Source organism: Lissotriton helveticus, chromosome 2_1 (assembly GCF_964261635.1).
Source record: "Lissotriton helveticus chromosome 2_1, aLisHel1.1, whole genome shotgun sequence".
Classification (NCBI taxonomy): domain Eukaryota; kingdom Metazoa; phylum Chordata; class Amphibia; order Caudata; family Salamandridae; genus Lissotriton; species Lissotriton helveticus.
Window position 1 is genome coordinate 351,002,386 of NC_136059.1, and position 23,798 is coordinate 351,026,183.

Sequence of the window (23,798 nt, forward strand, 5' to 3'; positions counted from 1 at the left end):
CTGGCTAGGGTTGTTACTGCATGCCATACAGAGCATGACGCTGTTAATTGTGGAGCTTAAGTTCGGATATAGCTGATACAATAGGGAACTACAGGCTGGCAACCTGGAATGTACGGGGACTTGGTGCTATACAGAAGAGACATAGGATACACGCATTTTTACTTCGCCATCACACTCAAAAAGCGTTCATGCAAGAAACCCACTTAACATCGTCTGAGGCACAAACACTCCGAAAGAAATGGAGGGGTACTGTGCTCTCTACCTCGTACTCTGCCTTCTCTAGAGGGGCTACTATATGGGTACGGCATGGCACTTCCTTTTTGGAGCTGGAGAGGAAGGTCAATGACCAGGGGAGATATATAGTGGTGAAGGGCACACTGGACGGTACACTACTGGTTTTGGGCAGCATCTATGCCCCGAACTTTGAACAAGACACATTCCTGGCAAAGGTGGGACGGGCTCTGGTGGACTGGGCGGACATCCCCTGGATACTGGGTGGAGATTGGAATATGGTCATAGACGTGGACCTAGATAGATCGCACCCCCCCCCTTTATACAACTGGTGTGCGCAGACTAGCAGACTGTTTCAGAACTTGGCTCACGGGGGGGGGGGCTGGTAGATGTGTGGAGCTCATTGAACCCGACCCATAAGGAATACTCTTATTACTCCCCGGTGCATAATCTACATACTTGTCTTGACAGATTTCTATGCAGCAGCTCTCTGCTGTCCAAATGCATATCCCCTGAATACCTGGCCAAAACCTTTTCCGACCATAGACCCCTAACGCTAGATTTAGGGTGGGGGAGGGTACCGTCCCCAGTACCCACCTGGAGGCTCAATCCCCTACTGTTGGAGGATGGCCCCTTCCGTGCATCGCTGTCTGATACACTAGACAATTACTTCCAGGAAAATTGGGACACAGCAACATCCAATCTAACAGTATGGGATGCCATCAAGGTTGTAATAAGGGGGGCTGCCATAGGACAGCTATTGGGGGCTAGGCAGGAAATCCACAGGAAGCTTTGCGAAGTTGAAGACCGCTTGAAACACCTAGAAACGGCGGCGAGTGTAGACCCCAGACGGAAAGGGGAATTGCAGACTAGCAATATAGAACGTGCAGAGTTGCTGGAAACACTGCGAGTCATAGACCATAAGGATTACTTACGTCGCCAGCAAGCCGAATCAGACAGGTCGGGAGCCCTGCTGGCCCGCCTGATACGGGACAGCCCTGTGGCTCCGGTGGTCACACAAGTTAGAAATGCGGCGGGCGGGTTGTGACTACCCAGTCTGATATTAACCATGTCTTTCGAGACCACTTGAGAACATTATACGCCCCTTTCCCCACCGATGACATGGATGGAATATTAGACTTCCTGAGAGATTTACCCTTCCCTGTCCTGACTAGGGATGCACAGACGGCGATGGATGGCCCCATCACGCAACAGGAAATCAGAGTAGCCATCCGAGCACTTAACCGAGGTAAAACGCTCGGCATGGACGGGTTACCTGTGGAATTTTACCAGACCTATTCTACCACTCTAGTACCTATCTTGGAGAAAATCTATAATACTTCATACGAGTCCGGTCAGTTACCTGCCTCGACGATGCAGGCCTTAGTTACGTTCATACCCAAACCTGGAAGAGATACCCTTGATTTGACTAATTATAGACCCCTCTCGATGCTCTCCACGGAGTACAAGATCCTTAGTAAAGCCATTGCGTTAAGGATACAGGCCCATCTCCCTGGCCTAATACATCCGGACCAATGCCGATTCCTCCCAGGGAGGAGCACATGCCCTCATGTCCGCCACGCCGCAAGACCATCCCCAAGCCGGCTGTGTAGCGTTGGACCTTAGGCAGGCGTTTGACTCACTGTCATGGACTTTCTCGTTTGAAGTCTTGCGACGTTTTGGCTTCCCCGAATCATTGCTAAAATGGGTACGATTATTGTATACGAAGCAGTCGGCCAGGGTGCGCACAGGCAGATATATCTCGGAGGACTATTTTATTCACAGAGGCACCCGACAGGGATGCCCACTGTCGCCCCTGTTGTTTGTCCTGACACTAGAGCCCCTAGCGATAGCCCTTCGGGCTAGAGCAGATAGAGTGGGCATCACCATAAGGGGGACGCATAACCCGATATCGATCTATGCAGACGTTATCTTGTTATACTTCCAGGACCTGGGGGCAGACCACTCGCCCATAGTGACTGTCTTTGACCGCTTTGAGGCAGTGTCGGGTCTAGCAATCAACCCGGCGAAATCTGTAGGTTTTTATTTCCTGGATGCACAACGACCCTCCCACATGCAATTTAGCGGATACCAGATCCAGATAGCACAGACCACATTCAAGTATTTATGCATCAACGTTTATAGGTTGCCGGAAGATCAGATTGAAGGCAATGTCCGAAAGGCCATTAACAATCTTCGTAGTAGTGTGACCTTCTGGACGTCCCTACCCCAGACATTTTGTTAAGACTCTGGGGGCAGTGGTGATTCCGAATTGGAAGACTTTGAATTGTTGACCTGCTACCACACACCTGAGAAATTTGCGGTGAGCAGGATGTATTGGAATACGAAAGTAGGCGCCCTTAAAATCTAGAGTAGAAAGTCAGTCGCCCTTTTGCAAAAGAGGTAGTACATGTAAAAAGTGTTACCATGTGAAAATGGTCTGACTGTATGAAAAAATTTAGTTCTCTGAGATCTAATATGGGTCTGAGAGCTGTCCATTTTGGGAAGTAGGAAGTAAAAGGAGTAGACGCCCGACCCTTGATGTTGTGGTGGTACGGGCTCTATAGCTAGTTGTACCTCTTGTTTGAGATAGTTTGTATAGGTGATCCGGTGAAAGTTTGTGCGACTTTGGGGGAATGTTTGGAAGAGAGTTGATGAACGCCAAACTGTAACCAGAATGGATAATTTGGAGAACCCACTTGTCTGTTGTTATTGACTGCCACTTTGGTAGAAATTGTGACAGTCCCCCCCCCCCCCCCCACAGGTGTTAAATGTTTGGGGTGGAACTATGGGCAAGTCACTGCTTTGTATTGGAGGGAGAGGTACGTGTATTGGAACCTCTACCCCTGCCCTTGCCGTTGTTCCCTATATAATTGCCTCTAAAGAAGGTTTTGGAACCCGGGGGTTGGTTATTGCCCTTATAGGTGGACACAGTGGAGTGGAAGTATTTTTGGACCCTGCTCGATAAAAGGAGCGCCAAAAGGAACCACAGCCTTGTGGAGACTGAACAGCTCCCATGGATTTAGCCACTTCCGTATCCTCCTTCATTTTATCAAGTGAAGAGTCTACCAGCGACCCAAAAAGGTGTTCCTTATCAAAGGGTGTGTTTATTATTGAGGTCTGAACCTCTGGTTTAAAACCTGATATGTGCTGCCAGGAATGTCTTCTTAAAAGAACACTAGTGTTCACCACTCCGGCAGATGTATCAGCAGCAGCTAGGGAACATCTAATTTGATTAGAAATTAATAGTCCCTCACGTACCAGGTCTTGCGCTTTAGATCTGTGTTCTTGGGGTAGAAATTGAATGAGTTGTTCGATTTCATCCCAGTGCGCGCAGTCATATCTTGCTAGCAACGCCTGAGTGTTACATATACGCAGAAGTTAGCTGCCTGGGAGCCTATCCTTTTCCGTCAAGCATCAAGGAGTTTTGGCTCCTTATCGGGGGGTGGGGGAGGGAGGGAGGTCTCCAGTAGTCTGGCAGTTTGCCCTTTAACATGCATTAAAAACTACTAATGAGTCTAAGGGTAGTTGTCCTCTTACGTAGACTGGATCCGATGGGGTAGGCTTTTATTTTTTATCTACCTTAGGGGTAAGGATACGTGCTCTGACATGATCCTTAAAGATGTCGCCTACCTGTCTGGTCATTCCTTTCAACATGGGCAACAGGTGTGTCGATTTTTGTGTGCTATGTAATGTCTCAAAAAGGAAGTCCTCTTCAAGGGATTCTTTATGGAGTTGGACTCCATGGTAATTAGCATCCCTGCCTAGTAGTTCAATATAGCCTACACTGTCATCTGGTGGAGAGGGCCTGAAGGAGATCGGTCCGGATAGTTGTCAGTGGGAGAGTCAGTGTTATAGTCATTCCACTCATTTGTAGGTACGGGCAGATGGTCCTCATCATCCTCCCCATCCTCAACGCCCTGATTGTCAGGTGTATGTGGTGGTGAGTGCTCCGGTGAAGTTGGCACAGGCAGAGATTGGGGTAAAGGTGGTGAAGAAAGAGGAGGAGGGGAAGGATTTGTCCCAACAGTTCTCTTTAATGGAATGTGGTATTCCTCTTCTGTAGTAGCACCCCTCTTTAAAGTCACTTTGGTGGTAATATATCCAGTTTTTGGATGTATGACCAGAAATTTCCGTTTCAGATCCGGTTTTACGAGCGGATCACCGAAAGCATGCTTTTTAGGAGTTTTCGGATCCGAGGTTGTTTTCGGTACCAAGTGGTGATGTTCGGTGCCGGACTTTGTCTTCGACTTCAAAGGCTTTGGCTCTGTGCCCGATTTGGCATGGGGCTTTTCGGAGCCGGAAGGCTTTTTGGTAGGCTTTGGTGCCGAGCCTGGAGGCAGGGCATCGAAAGCGTGATCTCGGTGCTGACCAGGGCCTGAGGGCACTGGTTGGTACGAAGATTTCTTTTTCGAAGGAACTGGAAGTTGGGGCGAGGTAAGGACTATACTTACAGTACGTTGTCCATGCAGGATGTCTTCATCCTCGTAGGAGCCCTCATCAGAAAGGGAGATTTCTTCCTGTTCCTCATCGGCTCCGATGGGGTCGCCTGCTTCTTCCTTCAATTCAGGTCCGAAGAAGTCAATCTATCAATCAATCAAGCATTTATAAAGCGCGCTACATACCCGTGAGGGTCTCAAGGTGCTTGGGGGGGAGGGGGCTTGCTACTGATCGAAGAGCCAGGTCTTGAGAAGTCTTCTGAAGACCAGAAGGTCCTGGGTCTGTCGTAGGCTGGCAGGGAGATCGTTCCATGTCTTGGCGGTGAGGTAGGAGAAGGATCTGCCGCTGGCGGTGGTTTTCCGGATCCACTTGAAAATCCTGCAGAGCATTCAGAGGGTGTTGAAGCAGGACGCGGAGACGGCGTTGACTTGTTTGGTCATGGAGAGGGAGGAGTCTAGGATGAAGCCCAGGTTGCGTGCGCGGTCGGTGGGTTACGGGGGTGTGCCTAGCGATGTGGGCCACCAGGAGTCGTCCCAGGCTGATGGGGTGGGTCCGAGGATGAGGACCTCCATTTTGTCTGAATTCAGCTTCAGTCTGCTGTCCTTCATCCAGTCGGCGACAGCCTTCATCCCTCTGAGGAGGTTGGCTTTGGCGGTGTTGGGGTCTTCGGTGAGAGATATGATCAGCTGGGTGTCGTCGGCGTAGGAGATGATGTTGAGGCTGTGTTGTCGTGCGACGTGGGCGAGTGGAGCCATGTAGAGTTTGAACAGCGTCGGGCTGAGGGAGGAACCCTGTGGGACGCCGCAGATGATCTTGTGGTTCTTGAGCGGAAGGGAGGGAGGCGGACGCTCTGGGTTCTGCCGGAGAGGAAGGATGTGGTCCAGGCCAGGGCCTTCTCTTGAATTCCGGCGTCATGGAGGCGCGCTGATAGGGTGCGGTGGCAGACCGTGTCGAAGGCAGCTGATAAGTCCAGGAGGATGAGGGCGGCTGTTTCTCCTTTGTCCATCAGGATCCTGATGTCGTCGGTGGCAGCGATGAAGGTCTCGGTGCTGTGGTTGCCAGATTGGGATGGGTCCAGGACGTTGTTGTCTTCGAGGTAACGGGTCAGCTGTTTGTTGACAATGTTCTCTGTCACTTTTGCCGGGAACGGGAGCAGGGAGATGGGCCGGACGTTCTTGAGGTCCTTGGGGTCCGCCATGGGTTTCTTCAGAAGGGCGTTGATCTCGGCGAGCTTCCAGCTTACAGGGAAGGTTGCTGTCTCGAAGGAGCTGTAGATTGTTTTCCGGAGGTGGGGTGCAATGGTTGTGCTGGCTTTGTTGAAGAAGTGGTGAGGGCAGGGGTCGGATGGGGATCCGGAGTGGAGTTCATGGTTTTGATGGGGTCTTCGTCGCTGACGTGAGTCCAGGCGGTCAGGCGGCCTGTGCGGGTGGTGATCGCAGGGGTGGTGGAATCGGTGGTGGGTGTGGGGGTGTCGGAGTTGAAGCTGTCGTGGATGTCAGCGATCTTGCGATGGAAGGAAGTGGCCAGGGAGTCGCACAGGTCTTGTGATGGTGAGATGTCGTTGGTGTTGGAGCTGGGGCTGAAGAGCTCTTTGGTGTTGTGTGCGTTGTTGTCTAACCGGTCCTTGAAGGCGGTCCTCTTGGCGGTCCTGATGAGTTGGTGGTGTCTGCGGGTGGCGCTTTTGTGGGCTGTGTGGCTGTCTGATGTTCGGTCGTGGAGCCATTTCTTCTCCAGCTTCCGACAGGTGCGCTTGGAGGTCATCGGTGAACCAGGCGGCTTTCCTGTTGGTGTGGTTGGTAGTGGAGGTTTTGAGAGGGGCGAGGGTGTTGGCGCAGTCATTGATCCATTGTTTGAGGTTGGTCGCAGCGGTGTCTAGGTCGGTGGGGTCAGCGGGTGGTCTCAGTGGGAGGGTGGTAGTCAGTTGGTCCTTGGTGACCTTGCCCCAGCAGCGGCAGGTTAGCTGTTGGGTGCGGTGGTGTGTGGTGAAGAAGTCTGGAATGAAGCCTGTGTGTTGGCACTGCATGTCGTGTCGTCGGGCTGGACGGTCGCGAAGAGTCTTTGTGGAGCGGAAAGCTCGGCATGCGTCGCAGTCCTGTTCACTGTGTTCTGGTGACAAACACAGGTTGCAGACGGCGTGTGAGTCGGTGCGCGGGCATTTAGTGTGGCACAGCGGGCAGAAATTAAAGGGAGTTTGTTCCATCGACTGCGAGGCGAACCAGGTGCTAGACCTGACGGCCTACCATGAGCTTTCTGATCGAATTTGTTTTGCTATGTCAAGTAAATCAACAAATACAGCTTCACTGGTTGTAAGTTATGTTCCACTCAGGAAGAGATATTCGTTGCTGTGAAGCCTCTTTTAGAGTGAGTATATATCTAGACACATTCTGTTTGTCAGCTATACTCTTATCTATAGTCTCTCTCTATATATCTGCCCTTGCTACTTTGTTTAATATGGCTATGTACGTTTTACTTCCCTATGAGATTCTATTCTTAACCCATCATTAAAGGCTCTTGAATGTGAACTTTATTGTATTTTTTTATGTTAAACAGTGTGGGAAGATATTTTGTGTATATAGTAGTGACACTATATTATTTGGTTTCGATATATAATTGTTAATACAGAGAACAAATTTGGAGGTGGAACGCCTGAGGAAGGCAGGTTTCTACCAAAACGCGCATTGAGATAACTTGTAAACCACCCGAAAATTATATGATTAATTGGATTCTCTGTCATACTCTAAATGTATTGTCTTTGACTAATTACTATATAAACCAATGAATTGTATTAACATGTAAATTGACAATTTAAACAAACAGACTGTGGTACGTATGGATGTATGCAGTGAGTATGTTTCACAAATTCTTCACAGAGTCTTTGTGGAGCGGAAAGCTCGGCACCCGTCGCAGTCCTGTTCACTGTGTTCCGGTGACAAACCCAGGTTGCAGAAGATGTGCGAGTCGGTGCACAGGTATTTCGCGTGCCATCGAGGGCAGAAATTAAAGGGAGTTTGTTCCATCAACTGCGAGTCGAACCAGGGGCTAGGCCCGACCGCCTAGCATGAGCTCTATGATCTAATTTGTTTTAGCTGGAACACAGTCCACAAAGAAAGGGGAACGCGATCGTAAACAATACAGTCAAGAGTGAATGTTGTAGGCACTGAGAGGAACCGAAGGATCGGCGGCGAACCGGAGCGTAGCGAGTCACATCCGAACCCAATGGCGGAAAAAACAAACTGAAGATGGAGTTGATAACCATATGCATTATCACCGAAAGGAGGAGTCACCTACCTTGTGACTAGGAAGACTTCTTCAGAGAAAAACAAAGCGCAAACATCCAGACCCAACACTAGATCGCGATCTATGCATAAGCATGTGATCTACAGCTCGCATGCCTCAAACATATGCGTTTACCTGTGTCGGTGCTTTGTATGCAGCATCCAAGGCACATTTACTGCTGGCACTGGCTGTAATCTTGCCTTCTTGTGCAATGTCTTGTGCTCTTTCTTAAGCGAATCAGACCGATATCTTAACAGCTATTCCATCTCCTCCCACTGATGTCTACTATGTGAAGCTAGAAGAGCTAGTGAGTTACCAATGTGCCACTGTATTGTAGTCCCAACTACTAGCAGTTTACTTGCAGTTCCCTGTCTGCAAGCCTTTTTCCTGGCTGTGTGGAAGACCAGCGAGCCTGAGGGCACCTGTACGTCGACAAATAAAGGTTCCTGGGGTGTTAGATTTAATTTCTTCTATGCCCGTTTAATTTAGCAGGGTCCTTGAAGTATTGGCTGAACACAGTTCAGTATAGACTAGTTCTCTTTCTTTGAGAGTTTGCCAATGAGGAAATTGTCATCCTCCTTTTCTATTTGTAATTGAACATCATGTTATGCAAGCCAAACTTATACCATATGGTATGCTAAAGTGTTGTCTGGTGTTCAGGCTTTCACTAGGCATATCTGTAATGGTTCAGCATCATGGACGATCACCCTCTAATCTTATGATACATCATCTTTCTTCTCTACTGGCCCTGGATCTTAACAGGGGGCAGTGGGTCTGAAGAGACCTCTGCCAACTAGAATGTAAATGGAAATATGGAGTCGACAGCAACAGATCCTTCAAAATGATTTCTCTGTAGGGCCTGTGGACGAGAGTAGAGGGCAAAATGGCTTGTGCCACAATCTTGGTAAATAGCATGCAGCCATATGTTTGGTTGCAGCTTCTGAGTAACATCATTCCCTTCCTGCCCAGGTATGGAGGCTGGTTTCCAACTTTGAGTCGAGGACCTAATGGGCTTCAAAGGAAATTCTGGGAGAGAGGACTGGTCTGGGTCAGCTTGGTATTGAGACACTTGGTGTAAACTGAAAATGTGGAGCTTTCTTACAGGGTAGATCCTCAATCAAGGCATAGCAATCTTTTCTAGGCGGCTAACTGATTTAGTCAAGATTGTTTCAGAGGCAGATTCCAAGGGGGTTGTGACCAGTCCTCGCTTTTAAGGCCTGAAATACAGAGTATTTAGGCTTTGCTGGAGGAGCTGAAGAAAAACTGTTTTACTTATTACACAGTTCGCATGGACATATTAGTTGCTCTTGTTCTTTTTAAATATTGGATGAGCTGAAGAGCCAGCATGAGAGTCTGCTGGAGAGTTTTATTGGACTCTGCTCCTGATGCAGTTCGAGGCTACCAGATGGGGCTCCCAAAATTGTTTTTTATTTATACTTTTATCAATTATACATCAAGAAAAGTAACAGCAAGTTATTATGGCAACCTGGTATTTGTGACAAAAGTTGTGAACAGGTAGTCAGCATCACACCATGTGGCGTACTATGTATGTATGGGAATGGCAAATATTTAGTATGCCACTCTCAGTACAATAACAACCCTAAAACAGATAGACAAGAATACAGTAAAGAGAGGACATTCTGCCTATCAAGACAGTCATACAGCAGCATATGTTCTTAATTTGGTACACTCAGAGCGGGAGAGTAGTTAATACATCTATTGTATCATTTCAATAAATCAAATACTTGATCCACTCTTTCGTACTGGGAGGGTGCCTCTGCCCCAATGCACAACAACTCTTCTTTTAGGCATAAGTAACACAAGATCCGTATACCATCTTACTTTGGCATGGATCTCAGAAAACCATTAATGTCAGCATCTGAGAGTGATTTAGTGGCTGACATATCATTTATCCCAATATTTCAAATATTTCCATCCAACACGCAGCCACCCCTGGGCAGTCCCATGTCAAGCATACAATTGGCATTAAAAGGGTGAAACTTAGGGCATTGTGCTGTATCGAGTAGTGAGCTCCCCAAATTGTTAGACTCAAATCCTTCAGCACCTTTGGCACCCATGCCCGTTAGATACTTGGTCTACTTCGAGTCTTTGAGCTACATGATGCTGTACTGTGGCTACCTTCTGTCTCTTCAGTGTCTAAAAGTTATTTCTGTTGAACGCTTAATCGTTGTGGTCCCTCAGGTGGACAGAGGTTAGAGACTGTTGATCCGATAATGGAAAGCATACCAACATTTTAAAAGGGGTGTTTTGCAAAACCTCCTGCCAAATGAGTCATTGTCACATGACCTGGTCCCAAGTTCTTCATTGTTTTATCAATCAGTGCTGGTCATGTACTGACGCTCTAGCCCGCCTTCAACTTCCTGGTCCTCTGGTGTAGCAATATCGCTTGAGGTACGGCTTGTACTAAGTACTATAGACACATCCGAACACTAAATTGGAAATAAATCTGAGATGGAGTCTATGTTCTGGTGCATTGTTAACCTAGGTGGAGGTATCATGAGTCACCTTGAAACCACTTGCAAAGTAAAACAGCTGGTAAAGTTCAGAGCCCAACCACTAAATGGCAGGAGTGTGTACAGCATGAGCTGCAACAGCACATGCATAATATTTAGCATGTATTGTACCGGTTTTGGTAAACCTAGAAGAGGTTCAATGTAGTGAACAATGGGTGTGAGACCTGGCATACAATTCTAAATCATAATAAACTCTGATAGTTTACATTTCAAATCTTACACAGCATATGAAAATAAAGGAAAAAATACTTACTTAGAGGAGAAACCACGCTGACAGCTACTAGAAAAAACACGATTTGCAATAGGTTCTCGAATACTGAAAAGCATCTTTGGCTCTTCCGGATCATAAATAAGTGAGTTATTGTATTCATCTGTGACTAAAGAAAAACAAACTAGTTAACTGAAAATCATCATCACGTTTAAAGCAATAACAAACAATGTAATACATGTGGAAATGCTGCTGGACCACGTTATCAGGTACTAGTAGTGTTTTTGCTCATTTTGAGAAGTGTTTTGCAAGATTTAAGACACTTTACTGTAGTAAAAAATTGTCTGCGTTTTAGGCAGGCTACCCAAATCTTCACTTATAAACTGGATATGTACTTGTGTTTGGAGAGTATGGGTTTCTCTACTTTGTATTCCCCTCCTCTCTTTCATGTGTGTCCCCTACATGGAATAACCTTTTGGAATGATAACATTTGTAGAATTTTGTGGGCCACTTTAGATTCTGTCTTTTTTCTATTGAGAACTTTGTACACTTTTTTTTAAAATGTTTTTATTGGCATTTTGCAATTGTATGAATACACAATACAAGTACGAACAATCATATGACATCCCAAAACATGGCAACCTGTAGAGATAGGAATCCCATATTACTGAAAAATAAGTAAAGAATACACTTGATCTACACTCCCAGCCATGATTCGCCATGTCCTTATTTGCTCTTACATTGCATACTGTGTCATGTATGTACCCGAGGCAGTTTCTTTGTCTTCCTAGTCAGGAAAGAGAAACAATATACATTCACTTCTAGCCAATTATAACTAACAATCCAAAATCAACTTTGTAATGTGCTGTCTCTTATGTCTGCAGTGAATTAAAGACTCTCTTGTATGTCATCCAGTCCGACGTGTGGCTCCTAGTTCAGGATCTTGCCACTATGATTGTATAACTGTGGTTGCCCAGGGGGTGGGGGACTGGGAATTGGTCAGGGGATCTCATGTCAGTGGTGCTTACTCCTAGTTCCTCCTCTATCGTGTCCCAACCCGTCTGTCTTGTCCATATTCCCGGTCTCCTAATCACTCATTACCTCCGCCCATAATTCCGCAATGGGGTGTTTACGGATCCCCTGAGATCATCTTTCTAAAGGGCCCTCCGTTCCACCCTGGAGCAAGTAGCCACATTTTTCTCCCATATAGCTATCAGAGGGGCAGTGCCTCCCGTTCAATATTGCGCAATTTGTCTTTTTGCCAGGACCAGTGTTAGGTCTGCAAACCTAATCCTAATTTTCTTGGCTTTGGGTCTAAGGAACAGGCCCAACAGGCATATCTCTGAAGTTTACTGGAGTACCCGGGATAGTGTTTTCTTAATAGCAGTCAGGACCTTTTCCCAGAAATCCTGTAAACCTATGCATTCCCACGTCATATGAGCGAAGCCATCATCTATTACTTCACATCTAGCACAGGCTCTGTCGCTTTCCCCTTTCATCACATTTAGTCTGTGGGGGGGTCAGGTAGACCATGTATATACAGTTAAATTGTATCATCTTGAAATTAGAATTTCTGGATATGTTTTTGGACCCCCTCAGTACTCGTGCTCACTCCTTGTGAGACCGGGACCTCCCGATGATCTCCTCCCATTTTCTCTAGTATGGTCCAGCTGAAGATTCAAGAAGTGCTTGATATAACCACTTCACTAGGTGCAGTGCAGCCCCCAAAGTCAGTAGCGCTTGCAGCACTCTGTGGGGGGGGGGGGCTCAGTAGAACCACCCAGCGACAAATCCCGAGATGTTTGCATCAAGGAGTGATAAGTCAAGGCCTGCCCATGTAACAAGTCATGTCGAGACATTAGCTCATCCATAGGCATCAACGCTCCGAGGAGGAAACAATCTCCCACCGCTGTTATCCCCACTTCAGTCCATACCGTCAATTTAGAATCGGAGCAGAGAGCCAATGGATTCCTGAATGGGATTCTAACAAGTGGTATTTCCGGAGCGTATGGGTGGCCCTTCTCCGTGTGCCAGAGGCATCTCCTCCAGCTATATGAAGCTACTTTCATCAGCACATTGGGGTGTGAAAGGTTCACTTTCTGGTGTATCAGTTTAGACACTAACTGACCCGATTGTTTCTCCCGGGCATTTCTCCCATTAATTCCACATTCCGACTGTCCAACCCCTGAGCTAGCCATTGCAATTGTGCCACCAATAATACAATTCGAAATCAGGAACCCCAGGCCCTCTATTCTCAGCAGGTCTTTGTACTATGTCCAGGGCTACCTTATTTCGCCCCGTCCCAAATCAGTTTCAGGAATAGCTGGTTCACGTCAGAGAACCAACTTGGTGTAACTCCACTGGGAGATTCACAAAGTGGTATAATAGTCTAGGTAACAATCATTTTTTAGAGTGCAATCCGAGCTATCAGCAGCAATTTGAGGGAGTGCCAAAATTGTACTGATGCTTTCAGCGCTATAACTAGTGGATTAAGGTTCCACTTGCGCAGGTCCTCCAACTTGTGAAAAATCTGGAGTCCCAGGTACCAGAAAGAGCTGGGGGCCCACACCAGGCCTGTCGGTAGGGTCTCCGGCTGCGTTTGGTCTTCCTTTAATGGAAAGGCATATGTCTTAGCCTTATTAATTCGTAGCCCTGTCAGATTTGCGTATTCATCTAGTATGGTCAGAGCTTGCTGTGCTCCCACCCCCGTCTCTCAAGTACAACAACAAATCATCCGTGTAAAGGGAGATCACGTGGGGCCTAGATCCCAATCGGACACCAAGGTGGCCTTTCTGTTGCTGAAAAACTGTTGCTTGGGTTTCTATTGCAATAGCAAACCGCAACGGAGACAAGAGGCATCCCTGCCAAGTTCCAATGTGTATATGATAGGATTTTGAGATTACGCCGTTCGTCCTTACTCGCGCAGACGGAAGTGGGTAAAGAATCTTCAGCCACCTAATCCAGTGTTCCCCAGTCCCAGCCTGTCCAGTGTGCCTTTGAGAAAGTTCCATCTCACTGAATTAAATGCCTTCTCTAAGTCTATTGATACTATCAATGTGTCTGGGTACTGGTGTCTGTCTGGGTGATGTAGGACAAAAACAGTCTCCATAGGCTCCCAGACGCGGATCTGGTCGGTATGGACCCGTTCTGGTCCGTGTGAATTAGAGTGGTCATATGTGGGAGGTCAAGATCTTACTCAGGATTTTGAAATCTCCATTAAGCATCAAGAGTGGGAGAAGTCCAACACTTGGGGGGGTGTTTTTTTGGTAGGGGCACAATTAGCGAGTCCCTAGTCGAAGAAGGCAATTTCTCTTTGTCCCAGGCCTCTGAGTACAGTTCTACTAATTTTGGTGCTAAAGTCTGGGCATATGTAGAGTAAAACTCCACCGGCAACCAATCGGGGCAAGGGGTTTTCCCTCGGGCCATGTCCTTTAGTGCTGCCCTAATCTAAATTTCAGTGACCTGCCCCCCCAGAGTTTCACAATGATCAGGTGATATTACCGTCAGAGGAAGGGGTGCCAAGTAAGTTGTTATGGTCTCGCTCTGTTGCGGCCGAGGTTCGCAATACAATTGGTAGTAGTAGGATCGGAATGCATCATTTATTTCTCTAGGGTGGTGTGTAGTCCCCCCCTGTCAGTTGTATTTGGGAGATAATTCTCCCGCGTTCGGGCCGGATCAGCCAGGCGAGCAATGTGCCCGCTCTACCTCCCTCCATGAGCACCCCTCCACAATACTCCCATGCATTAAACCCTCGCAATCTTTCTAGAGTTTCCTCATACTTTTGTCCAAGATCCCTCAGATCGTGCCTGGCATTCTCATCCATAACTTAACTGGCTTCTCCCTCCTGGAGTTGAGTTTCCAAACTAGCAATTTCCCCTAAATTTTCCTTTTGTATCCCTTTTATCTGGCCCATACATTGTCCTAGTGTTACCACCTTAAAGGCTTCCCATTCTATTGCTCTGGAGGTGGCCGTGCCCTGATTGGATTGAAATGATTGTATAATAGTTGTTTGCAACGACTTGCGGAACGGACTGTCCTCTAAAAGGACAGGATCCAATCACCATGTGGGAGTCAGCGTGGACTCTGATAGAGGGCTAAAACCCAGCAACAGGGTGTTGTGATTGGAGACTGTGCGCCCCAAATATTCTGTGTGTGTAACAGATTGTCCCAGACTGTTGGAGCAGGCATACATGTCCAGCCTGGTATGTAACTTGTAAAAATGCAAATAGTATGAGTAGCCCCTCACATGTCCGTGCTGTAATCTCCAGATACACCCCCTAGTTTCAACCCACCAGCCAGTCTCGAAATCCCCTAGTCGCCTTGGCTACTGGTGTATCGTTCAGCGGGGGACTGCCCTTTTCCATCTCGATATCTGCCACACAATTAATATCTCCCACTAGCAACTTGTGGGAAGTGTTGCATATGGAGAGGTGCTTTGATAAACTATGCAGGAACTGGACCGGATCATGATTAGGTGCATAAATACTCCCATGTGTGGGGTCCCTGCCTAAGATCTTCCCCTGTATAAGGACATATCTGCCCTCTGGGTCAGTGAGTACCTTACTCACTTCAATGGGGGTGCCTGCCCTGATCCATATTAGGGCACGCCTCAAGAATGCGGAATATGTAGTGGCATACAAGTGCCCCCGCCATCGATGTCAAATTCGGGCGCTCTCTTCTAGTGTGAGGTGTGTGTTTCCTGTAATATCACTACCTGTATGTCCCGGCGTGTGAGGTAACTATGTATTTTATGCCTTTTGGATATTGAGCCCATGCCCCTCACATTCCAGGAGAGCATCTTAATATCATGGTGCACTAGTGTCATGATGATGATCGTTTTGAATTATGTCTCCCTTCTTTCCCCTCCCAGGCCTCCCCATTTCTTGCAGACTTCCTGCCATAAAATAGAAACATTCCGACAGAGACCACCACTTTTCCCCAACGAGTAACTGCCTTCACCCTGGTTAGCTCAACAACGGATGGCCTCCCAAACCTGTAAAAAAAGAAAACAATTAGTACAAGATTGTCCCATTCAATTGGGACTATCTTGGCGGGAGTGCTAGTCACTGCGTGCCAAATCTGCTCAGGCCTCGATATCTTCTGACAGGGATCCTATTCCCTCCTGCAGCCGTGACCCATGGGCCTCATCCGTCCCATGTTCGTGTTTTCCCACTCCGGGGCTCATTGGCCAACATTAAATAATGTAATTGGTCATCTGCGGAGTCACTTCCGGGATGTTAATTTCACTTCTGGCTGAGGCCCCTGACTCAGAGTCCCCCACACTTTGTTCCGAGGTTGTGCCAGAGTTATTCTTCTCCGGTTGTTGTGTCAGAACTTTAGCAACAGCTTGCAGGGCTGCTTTTCTTTCCTGTGCTGTTTGTGATGCCGTGGGCTTCCATAGTGTGGTTTTCCTGGAAGAGTGCCGTAGTCGTTTCCGCTGTGGCTTAGGCAGCCTGAGATCGTGGGGCTTGTCTTGAGACACAATGCCGCCCTTCTTATAATTCTCCAACCAGGTCCACACATCCTCCGGTGAGTTGCAAACGTGTGTGGTACCATCCATGGGGATTCATAGCTTCGCTGGGAACATTAAGGAGTATCTAAGTCCTTCCCCCCTCAATGCTTTCTTAGCCTCCAGGAAGAATGCCCGTTGGGCCTGCACTTTTGCTGTAAAGTCCGGGAAGATGGACACCCTGTTGTTCTCCATAGGATAAGGTCCATTGGAGAAGGCCTGCTGTATTGGGATGTCACGATGCTTATAGTGAAGAAGGCACGCCACAACCACGAAGGCCACCATATCTGTGCTCTCTGTATTTTCGGGCAAGCCAACCACCAGTATATTATTCCATTGGTTTCGCCCCTTAGCGTCCTCCGTGTCTTTCCAGGGAAGATACTCTTGTTACCAGGTCCTCAAGCTGGTTGGATGTGGACTTACAATCTGGCTGCACCGTTTCAACTGTGTGTTCCACTATTTTCATCCTGTCCACCAATTTGCAGTGTTCTGCTTGTAGTAATCCAAGAACAACAGAGACCACCCCATGTCCTGGTGTAATGCTGTTTTTGTGTCGGCAATAGCTGCTAGTTTTTATCAAGATGCTTATGAGGGTTTGGTTGGCCAGCCCTAGGTCCTCCGTATGAAGAGGGGGTTGCATTTCACCCTCCTCCACGGGGCACCACCTTGCTTTTGCTTTGCCTTGCCCATGGTGGGAGCGAGTCCAGACTCTAGGATATTCCCTCTCTAGGACCCAATGAGCCCGCAAGCTCCCTTTCAGTGGAGACCACTGTCCCCTTCATGAAGGAAGGGGATTTACTGCCGGCTCTCCAGGCGTCCCTGCCCAGGGGGAATGTAGTTGTCCCCTATCACGCCTCTTTAGTTCACTTTCTCTGCCACCCCAAGTGTTTGCTGCAGTTTACCCAAGTGTTCCTGCATGGCTACCTACGGCCAAGCCCAGTGTGTACCTTTATCGTGGTCAGCACCCTTTCCAAACACCATAAGTAGAGTTACCAGGTAGTTTCCACCTCAAAGTGAAGGGCGGCACCCCCAGGTGGGCCATCCTCCCACGTCGAATGCTCACACCAAAGGGGAATCCAGACTCACGTTGAGGCCACTTCGTCCCTTTGCAGAATTGGACTGTAACAATCTTTAAAGGCTGGCCCCTGCAGTGCCTCAACAGCTCCCACTGTATGTGCACAATTCCCATGGGGGAACGAGATGAGGGGCCCCACGCTGCCACTGCTCCCCTCAGTGCCTGCCCTTAGTTACACAGTCTTCTGTTTGCGCCTCAGGTCTCAGACGCTCCTCTCGTGGTACCAAATCCTCTATTTGGGGTCTCGTAGCCCCCGGCCTCAACACTGCACTGGCCTTCTCCTCTCGGAACCGCTTTCAGGCCAGAACACCTCTCCTCATAGCTCCCGGTGGCCAGGGCGTCCTCGGTACTTAATCTGGCACTCCAGTTTACCTTCGGTTTATTGTACACTGTCAGGCTGCCCGAAAACCTAATAGTTTCAAATGAAGCAGTTGTGCCACTCCAGGCCTCTTACTGCCCCACGTGGGTAGCTCAATTTATATTACAGTTCAAGATGTTAAATTTCCCAATGCATTTCGGGCTCTTTATTTAGCCCTTCGTCAGGGTTACTGTTTTAAAAAGTGTATTTGTTTATATTGTATATATTTTATATTGCTTATTATACATAAAAATGTATATTTTCAAACTATTAGGTCCTCCTGTGTTGTCTATGCTAACAAATTTCATTGGTTGAGGTTGTCTAATGACACTTTGGTGTTTGTTCCGTAAGGACTAACCCTCTAAATAATCGTTTACCAATACAAGTCGGTTTTAAATCAATTCCCTTGTAGGCACCTCTTACCTTTTATTGTACTGCCCAAGCCTTCAAGGGTACATTGGGTTTCCCAAACTATTGATGGTATAGTGCACAAGCACTTTATGACTGTTTTACTTAAACAATAGTGTGGGGCGAGTTGAGGGACAATGGAGTCATGGTTTCTTAGATTGGCTGTATGATGCACAAGCATTTTATCATTCTCTCACTTAAACAATAACATGGGGCTGTGGGATGAGCTAGAAGGAGAATTGAGATGATCATGGATTATGATTGTAAAACATATCTCTATCGTGCTAGTTGATGTCTCTCTAAGTGCAATGGTTATGACAATGTAACAAATGCAATGTTACATATTTTAGTTCTGTTTTTTACTAAATGCAATGTAGTCTTTTTTATCTGTGCTTTTATGGCCATTTTTGGTAGAAATAAAGTTTGCTGATGATGAATTTTTTTTATGGCTTTCACAAGATGAATAGGTCTATTTTTTTTTGTGGAACCCAAATGGCCATTAATACTATTAAAGGGTTAATTTGACTAAGTTTATGATGTCTTAGCTGTTTTTGCCATTTAACCTATATTAGGTTTTCAATATTGGAAATAACATGAAATATATTCTAATGATTTTTGATAAGTTTACTATAAGATTGGTTCTAATATTTAATTCTACACAGCCAGTCTTTTGAAACATGGTGGTTGAAAGTACTCGGTTTTTCTTCAGTTTTTGGAAATCATCACAGTAAACAAAATAAAATTAATTTTAATAGAAATTTTGCAGAAGTTAATTTTTTTGAAGAACAGTCCTTAGTGTGCATTTCCTATTCTAATGTTGACTATACAGATGTACACATGGTCCTTCCTGAACAGAGGGCAGAGAGTGCCATGAGACTTGAAAACCAAACTCCCATACCCAGTCTGGAGCGACCCAGATCACCTGAGCTCGACATCCTGTATTATTTTTGAGAAACCAATGGAAGAGTGTAAAACCTGGAGCTTAAAATTGCCTTTTGTCACAAATATATCCACCTGTGGATAACTCAAACTTCTGAAGCCCATCTTGGATATTTCAGAGTGCAAATCCCGTTTGTCTTCATCCACCCTTACTACAACAAACCTAACAAGATGATGAACAATGAGCAAACCCAGGTGACCTTGGTCCAATGCCAAGGGTGCTGTAATTACAACAATGAAGCCTAGCCTCCACACCACCTTGATTGTTTACATAAAGCAACACAGTACTGCTGTCTGGACTGTGTTGCTCCCAAAAGAGGTAAACAAGTTGATAGCCAGTCAAAAATGTACTGTTGCTGAAGATGGTTTGAGGAACAACATGTACACCACTGACACGGTGGACAGAAAGGACAATGACAAGTGATGTTGTGCAGATCTGAACAGCACTGCAGATTGTGTGCCACTGCTGGAAATATCTCCACGTTGGCTGAAGACCTCCCTCATGCTGACTCTACCTATGCTGCTGACACTGCTGCAAAGATCTCATTTTCCACCTCGCATGCAGCACCAGCAGACTGTGTACAGGACCAGTAACCTGAAATTGTCATAAAAGGAAGCCAGACCCTAGATCCTTAGCACAAGTTTCCTGAATCCTCTGCTCAGGACGAAACTGCTTCTGAAGGGTGGTGTCCTGAACTGTTTTGTGAGAAAGCCCGCAGCACTCCCTTCCTGTATTCCGATAATCCTCTTAATCACCAATATGATTAATGTATGTTCTCAATTGATGGTTAGTAATGATTATGGGTGCATAGGGATAGTGCTGCGCCACATGACATTCCTACTACAGATCTGTTGACCGTTCAAAATTAACCAGAAGAAGACAAGGTGCACAGTTGGTAGAAGGCTCGACTTGGCAAATCTGAATGAGAACACCAGCTGCAAAACAAGTTCCACCGTCTGATAAAGATGTGACCGGTCCAACTGTGGGGAATCAGCTTTGATTAACTAATTGTTCAGGTGCTGAAATAAATTGCAACCTGACCTCCTGAAGTGAGCAGCCACCATTACTAGGACTGTGGTAAGGACCTGTAGCGATTAAGTCAATCTAAATAGCAAGGCAAAAAACTGGTAGTGCTCCATCTACACCATGAATATCATAACACTTGTGGGATTCCAGTATAGGATGTCAAAGTAGGCATCCTGCAGATGCGGGGACACCATCTAATCATGGAGATTCAGGCCCTTTAACTTCAGCTTTGAGAAGGATTTCAGAACTCTCAGTTCCAAACTGGGTCCCAGCCGGGAATTGGTATTCAGGACTAGTAAAATAACTAGAGTAGCACCCAGTCCCATTTTTTCAAGTCAGACACTCTAGTCCCCTTTCTCAAACCAGGAACACTGTAGCTGCACCCTTGAAGAGAAGTGAAGCACTTTTGACAGGCTCCAGTGTGGTAGAATAGAGGGCAGAGAATACAAGAAAAAGAAAGGCATCCTTCATAAATTCATATGCCTGAATCATCCCAGTCAGAGTCGGAAGCCCCATGGTAACATCAGTACTGCAGTTCTATGTAAAACATGGCCTTAAGGCCGTAAGAAAAATGTACTTATCTGCAATAACAATCTGCCTGGTGTATACTCTATATACCTGCAAATTTCTCACCTGTAGAATAATGCAAGACGTCAGGCTGGATCCAGCAACTTTAAAGTTCTTATATCGGTGATAGGGAGCGCTGCTTTGTACTGATGCCATCAGTGGTGCCATGAAATGTCACAGAAATCTTATAACACCCATCCGAAGCAAAGATATCCGTTCCATTTTTTCAAAGCCTTCGAGGAGAGGGGGTGGACTTTAAGTTTGTTCAGTCCCAAACTTAAATTGGGATCTTATTAGACTTTCTATATAATACATCCCTCAAATAAAGGTGGACAGGTTCGGGAGGAATCTGCAGGTAGACAGAGTATCCACCAGAAAGATCGCTATCACAGGTAGGTAACTTGTTCCTCTGATAGATAGTTCTACCTGAAGATTCCTCAACTGTAGAATAGAAACCAAACCAATTCCCTTTTTCGAAGGAGGGTTGACTGAAAATTAGGCAAAGAAGTCCTGCAGAACAGAGCTAGCGAAGTGGCCATCCCTGCGCACTTCATAGTCAAGGCAGTCATGCCTCATAAGTATGATCGGACGTCCATGCAGCTGCTTTGCAGATCTCGGTGATCTGAACCCCTCTGGCAAGGGCAGAATAAGTTGATTTAGATCTGGTGGAATGAGCCCGGATGCCTTTTAGGGGTTCTTTTTTTGTCAAAGCATAGTAGGTCTTGATGCAGAGAATGATCCATCTGGACAGTGTCAGCTTTTGAACCGCTCTGCCTTTCTAGGCACCACAATAGCCAATGAAAAGCTGGTCATCCAGATGTATATATTTAGTTCAATCCTGATAGTAGTGGACCTGATAGTAGTGGACCATCCACCTGCTGCTGCTTTTCCTCCTTGGGATGGGGCAGGGGATACAAGGTCGGCAAAGTGACGTACTGACCAAAGTTAGGAAGGAAAGCATTCCCGGTTTGCAACACCAACTTATAAGGGGGGGAAAAAAAACTAAAAATAAAAAATGGAGGTGAATGGCAGACGGGATTACAGGGCCTATAACTCACCCACCAGCCACCAAAACATTGCTGACAAATGTGAGGTCAAAGTCGCACTAGGGCACCACAAAGGGAGCTAGGGGGAAACAAATGTGTTAACCGCTGCAAATAAACATCACGATAGAGGATTTTAACAAGGAAGGCTGATCTGGGACACAAAGGGAACACAGAAAGCAACCAGATATCCTTTAACCGTACCAACCGCACATGCTAGGCAGAGTGAAAATTGCAAAACCGGTGACAATTGTGCACGTAGAAGGTACAGGACACCATGAAATGAAACTGTTCCATCTCACTGAGTAAGCAGATTATGTTGAGTGACAAGCTGAAAAGATAAAATCAACCACGTCCGGTTGTGGCTGAAACAAGTTCAATGGCCCTGCTCACATCTCCACGCATGATAGTGGAGGCCTCGGAGATTGGGGTGCAGCACCATTCTCTCTGACTAGGAGAGACGATCCGGTTTGAATAGCAGCTGAAGCGGGGGACATACGGAGAAGCTCCTACGCTCTGTGTACCAGACCCTAATTGGCCACTGCTGTGCAATAATAATGACTTTGGGCCTGTATTGGTAAATCTTCCTCAGTACCCAAGGAATCAAGGGACAGTAGGGTGGGGACCGTTGTGCGGCTAAAAGTTATACATCAACTGAAGCGTGTCACTCATGGATCCTCTCAATGGATAATGGAGAGACAGAACTACTGGTATTGAGCATTTTCTGAGGATGCAAATAAGTCTACTTTAGTGTCCCACCTAGTGAAGATGTCCTAGACTACCTCTGATCCACTCTTGCTGATCACGATCTACTCGTGATCAGCAAGGTAACACTGGCTAAGGCGGCTGGCTGTGATGTTCAGTGATCCCACCAGGTGATTGGCTGTTAAGTAGATCTGTTGACGGTGAGCCCAATATCACAGTCTCAAACTTTATGGGAAAAGAAATTGGGATCTCTACTCCCCCTTATTTATTCAAGTACAACATCGATGATGTATTGTCCGTCAAGATCTGGACAGACTGATCCAGGATGGTAGGGAGGAAAGCCTTGAGCACCCACCGAACAGTCAGCAACTCCACCAGGTTGATGTGATGCACCTGCTCCTCTCAAGATCAAAGGCCTCTGATCTGCTGGTACTCCAAATTAGCTACCCACGCTAATATAGAGGTACCAGTCACTACTGTGGTCATGGCTGCAGGGGACTGATAATCATCCCATGGTGCAGGTTCGTCTCGTTCCACCACCAGACTAGATCTGCTGAAGCACTCAGAGAGATGATGGAGTGCAACAGGCCTCCCCTATGCTGGAAGAACTACCTGCAGAGGCACCACTGCAGAGCCCTCATGTGTCACAGTGCATGTGTGACGAGAAGAATGCAGGAAGAGAGACGACCTGACAGGTATAAGACGTTCATGATTGGAACTCATGCGCCCTCTGAGAAATATGGGACAATTTCCAGGATATCAGCAATTCTCTGAGGAGGGGTGAAGGCACGGAGAAGGCTAGTTTCCAGAACTGATCCTAAAGGTGCTGGAAGGTGCCAGGTGAGATTTGGGCTTGTTGATTGAAAATCCCAGTTTGAACAATAATCTGTCGACTGCAGATCATGCGTCACCACCTCTGCCGAACTGGCTTTGATCAACTAGTTGTGCAGGTATGGGAAGATTGGGATGCCGGCTCTCTGAGATGGGCCGCAACTACTGCCATCACCTTGGTAAAGACTCAAGGTGCCGATGTTAAGCCAAATAAAGTACTGCAAATAGGTAGTGCGTAGAACTCACCACAACATGCTAGTACTTTTGATGAGACCACTGGATGGGAATATAGAAATACACATCCTGCAGTTAGAGTGGCACCATGCAGTCTCCAGCTTCCAATGCCATTAGCACATCAATTATGGTCAGCATTTTGAATTATTTCTTTCTGAAGAATCAAATTAAAGTTCCTGAAGTCCAGGTTTGCACGGAGACTGTTGTCCTTTTGGTAACAAGGAAATATCAGGTGTAGCATCCCTTCCCCATTACCTGCTCTGGTACTAACGCCACAGCCCCTGTCTGTAGGAGTGCTGCCACTTCTTGCTGCAGGATTGAAAGGTCACTCTGAGGGAGCGAGAAAAGAGCCTGAAGGAAGGGCAGGGTGTAACCTCTTTCTATGATTTGGTGGACCCACTGGTCTAAGTAAT

General features: G+C 46.8%; 1 protein-coding gene across 2 annotated transcripts in view; it reads right to left on the minus strand.

Annotated features, from left to right (window-relative positions):
- Positions 1–23,798, minus strand: part of NADK2 (NAD kinase 2, mitochondrial) — a 1,023,510-nt gene that overhangs the window by 126,736 nt on the left and 872,976 nt on the right. For both annotated transcript variants that reach the window (XM_078674950.1, XM_078674951.1), the window contains exon 11: positions 10,735–10,858. In XM_078674950.1, the coding sequence (XP_078531076.1) occupies positions 10,735–10,858 (124 nt within the window). The remainder of the gene's footprint in view (positions 1–10,734; positions 10,859–23,798) is intronic.